At 39.5% G+C, this 3,958-nt stretch overlaps 1 protein-coding gene across 1 annotated transcript; it reads left to right on the top strand.

Moving 5' to 3' along the window:
• Window positions 1-359: 359 nt before the first annotated feature.
• LOC125204274 (cineole synthase 1, chloroplastic-like) lies at window positions 360-2,994 on the top strand. The gene is made up of 6 exons (XM_048102877.1): window positions 360-646; window positions 727-994; window positions 1,131-1,506; window positions 1,598-1,816; window positions 1,904-2,042; window positions 2,279-2,994. Exons 1-6 carry the CDS (start codon window positions 398-400, stop codon window positions 2,819-2,821), a joined length of 1,794 nt encoding a protein of 597 aa, XP_047958834.1. The 5' UTR covers window positions 360-397; the 3' UTR covers window positions 2,822-2,994.
• The last annotated feature ends 964 nt before the right edge of the window (window positions 2,995-3,958 follow it).

Here is a 3,958-nt window from a genome sequence, read left to right as displayed (position 1 = left end):
GTTTTACAGTTTTTGTTATTTAAATATCATACTTTGATTCTCCACTATTCAGGACTTTTTCTTCTATAAGATCCACGAAGTCTCCCATCGCACGCCATTGTACTTATTTAAATAAATAAATTACTATTGAATACGTATTGAAGCATTCATCCCACGCTATTGAACTTATTCTATAATTTTATGACTGTTATTGAAATACTTTTTTAAAGCATGCATACCACGCTATTCAACTTATATTTTATTTATGGTCTCCAATGATCGGCACAAGAACACCACCTCAGAAAAGCTAAAATATGAAGTTGAAAAACAGCCTATAAATAGATACTCCATGTTTCCCAACTATCACTTCATCATAATAGCTAAAAACATATTACTACAAAGATCAATCCATCTCAAAATGTCTAGCGTTTTAATGCAAATGGCGAGTCTTAAAACCCCACTGAATCATCTCCACAACTCTAACAACAAGTCTTCAAATTTCTTTAGCAGCACAATTAGTACTAATGCTGCTTCTGCTGCTCGCCTCCGCCTTCGTTGCTCCTCTCAACTCACTGCCGATCACCTCCAAATAGAACGAAGATCTGGAAACTACAGCCCTTCCCGTTGGGATGCCGACTTCATTCAATCACTCCATAGTGATTACAAGGTATGATCACATCATAACATCAACTGATTACATAAATATATGTATTCTAAATTCTAATAAGTACTGATTTATATATGTAGGAAGAAAGGCACATGAGAAGGGCTGGTGAGCTAATTATGCAAGTAAAGATGATGCTGGTGAAAGAAACGGATCCGATTCGACAGCTTGAGTTGATTGATGAGTTACAGAGGTTGGGCCTGTCTGACCATTTCCAGAAGGAATTTAAAGAAATCTTGAACTCTGTATATCGTGAAAATAAGATTCATGAAAGGAAGGAGGAAAACGATCTTTACTCAACGGCCCTTGCATTCAGACTCCTTCGCGAGCATGGCTTTCATGTTGCCCAAGGTACGTTTTATTAAAAATGGTCACTCGCCCTCTTAAAAGGCCTATTAGAGGAGTCAGTATTACCATTTTGTTTTTTACTCGCCTTTTTTTGGTTTGAGCCTTTTCTGATATATAAAAGAAACATTTCGGTTTGCAGAGGTGTTGGAGTGTTTCAAGAACGAGAAAGGAGAGTTCAAGCCGAACCTTGTGGACGACACCAGAGGACTGTTGCAGCTCTATGAAGCCTCTTTCCTGTTGACCGAAGGCGAAAGCACACTCGAGTTAGCTAGAGAATTCGCTGCCAAATATTTGCAGGAAAAACTCGATGATGAAATTGATGACAACCTTTCAACATGGATAAAATATTCTTTGGACATCCCGATTCACTGGAGGATCCAAAGGGCGAACGCGAGCGTGTGGATCGACGCGTATAAGAAGAGACCCGACATGAATCCAATAGTGTTGGAGCTTGCCATGTTGGACCTAAATGTTGTCCAAGCACAATTCCAAGATGAACTCAAACAAGACTTTAGGTAAACTATGGTGATTTTGCAATTCAATAGTCAATATTTATCTCCAATTAATACTTATCTTGAGCTAACTTCAATTTTGATACAAATATAGGTGGTGGAGGAATACAAGCATGGTTGAAAAGCTTCCATTCGCGAGGGACAGGCTCGTGGAATGCTACTTTTGGACGACTGGGATCGTGCAGCCGCGTCAACACACGGATGCAAGGGTCGCAGTCGGTAAAGTCAATGCTCTTATAACAACCATAGATGATGTTTATGATGTCTATGGCACCTTAGAAGAACTCGAGCAATTCACAGAGGCCATTCGAAGGTTCGTATAAAGCAGTAAATATTACTATTACTTTTTCTTTCTGTCTCTCACAAAATCAATGACACGGTATATGTTGCAAAAACACAGATGGGATATTAGTGCAATCGACCAACTTCCTAGCTATATGCAACTATGCTTTCTTGCACTCGACAACTTTGTCAACGACACTGCCTACGACGTTCTCAAGGAGCAAGGCTTCAACGCCATCCCATATTTGCGCAAATCGGTAATTTTACCCTTAATTTGTTCAATTTGCTTTAGTGGCGACCTGGTCTGATACCATGATAGAAATCTCTATACAGGGTTCATGACTCTCATCCTAAAACCAATTACTAATTAAAGAAGTGACACGTGAGACTTAATATATCAGTTGCAGTTCTCACTCTATACTGATGTGTGATATTAATATTATTATTATTGTTTCATTTGCTAATGATTCTAATACACATTTTTTTCAACCAGTGGAGGGATTTGGTAGAGGCATATCTGATAGAGGCAAAATGGTACCACAGTGGACACAAACCAAATCTAGAAGAATATCTCAACACCTCATGGATCTCCATCGGAGCCGCGGTCATACTAACCCACGCATTCTTCCGAGTAACGCCTACTCTCACGAAAGAGGCTTGCGACAGTTTGTACGGATACCACGACATAGTCCGTTGGTCGTCCATCATCCTACGGCTTGCAGACGACCTAGGGACCTCGGTGGACGAGGTGAACAGAGGGGACGTGCCGAAGTCAATCCAGTGCTACATGAACGACAACAATGCCTCGGAAGAGGAGGCGCGGGAGCACGTGAAGTGGATGATCGGGGAGACGTGGAAGAAGGTGAATGAGGACAGAGTGGCGAAGGATTCTCTGTTTTGTAAGGATTTTGTGGGATGTGCGGTGGATTTGGGGAGAATGGCGCAGTACATGTATCACTATGGGGATGGGCATGGCATACAACATCCAATCATACATCAGCAGATGAGAGACTGTTTGTTCCACCATTTTCTCTGATATCTCTATAGAAACCTAAGTAATGTTCATATTTGAACCAATTAAGAAAGTTATACTACTCCTCAGTTGTAAAATGGATTATTTTACTCCATTTTGTGGTACATTAGTTTTACATTGTAATTTGTGTACACAATGTTCATTTCAAGTGTATATATATACGTACACTTTGCATATTTCCTTTTCACTAGAAAAAATGTATTGCAAGACGGCATATCTATATTTACAATATCAAGTGGTTTTCGTTTCTTTTTCTTTTTTTGTTGAAAAAGATGCTGATGTGGAGTTTGTATCCTAAAGATTTCAATTTTGTAACTATAGTTTGATTTTTGAACCGTTTAATTTTGATTCAGTTATTATGCTACTTACACACATAATAACAAGAAAAATACAACATCTAAATTGAAGATTCAACATGTCTCTAACAACTGCTCCTATTTCAGTCTAATTTAGTACTTCATCCGTCCCATTAAAGATAACCCACTTTCCTTTTTGGTTTGTCCCAACCAAGATGACCCATTACTTAAAATGAAAACCTATTTATCTCTACTTTATCCCCTCTCTCCTACTTTACTCTCTTCATTTAACAAGCAAAATAAAGTTCCATAAAATCCCGTACCGCCCAAGAAAGGGGTCATCTTCCATGGGACGGAGGGAATATATTACGATAGAAAACGACTTCATGTTAACAAACATAATGAAACTATATGATCTTATATCCACATAATGTAGAATCAAATACAATGATCAACACATATTACATAAATTCAAGTAGATGAGAACCTAAACCCTTGGACACCACAAATCGCGATAGTCTCAAGGGCGAGCCTCATTAAAACCTACTCAAGCCAAAACCCTAATCGGGACAAAACACCCGAATAGGAACAAGAGTACCCGTCGAATCTAATCAATCCCCTACTTCATATCCAAACCAAGACGTTGAAAACCCTAGGGACTTCAAGATTGCCGTTGTGTTATCAACATTGGCCACAGCCGCCTTCTCCATCTCCTCCAACGCTTCCCTCTCCCTCTTACGACGCCTCTCCAACTCGTTACATCGCTCCTTTTCTTCCAACACTTTTCTTTGTCTTTGACGACGAATCTCCAACTCATTAGATTGCTTCACCGCAATCTGCATCG

This window comes from Salvia hispanica, chromosome 2 (genome assembly GCF_023119035.1).
Source record: "Salvia hispanica cultivar TCC Black 2014 chromosome 2, UniMelb_Shisp_WGS_1.0, whole genome shotgun sequence".
In the NCBI taxonomy this organism is placed as follows: Eukaryota; Viridiplantae; Streptophyta; class Magnoliopsida; order Lamiales; family Lamiaceae; genus Salvia; species Salvia hispanica.
The sequence above is the reverse complement of the archived record's forward strand: the minus strand, read 5'-3'. Positions and strand labels throughout refer to the sequence as shown.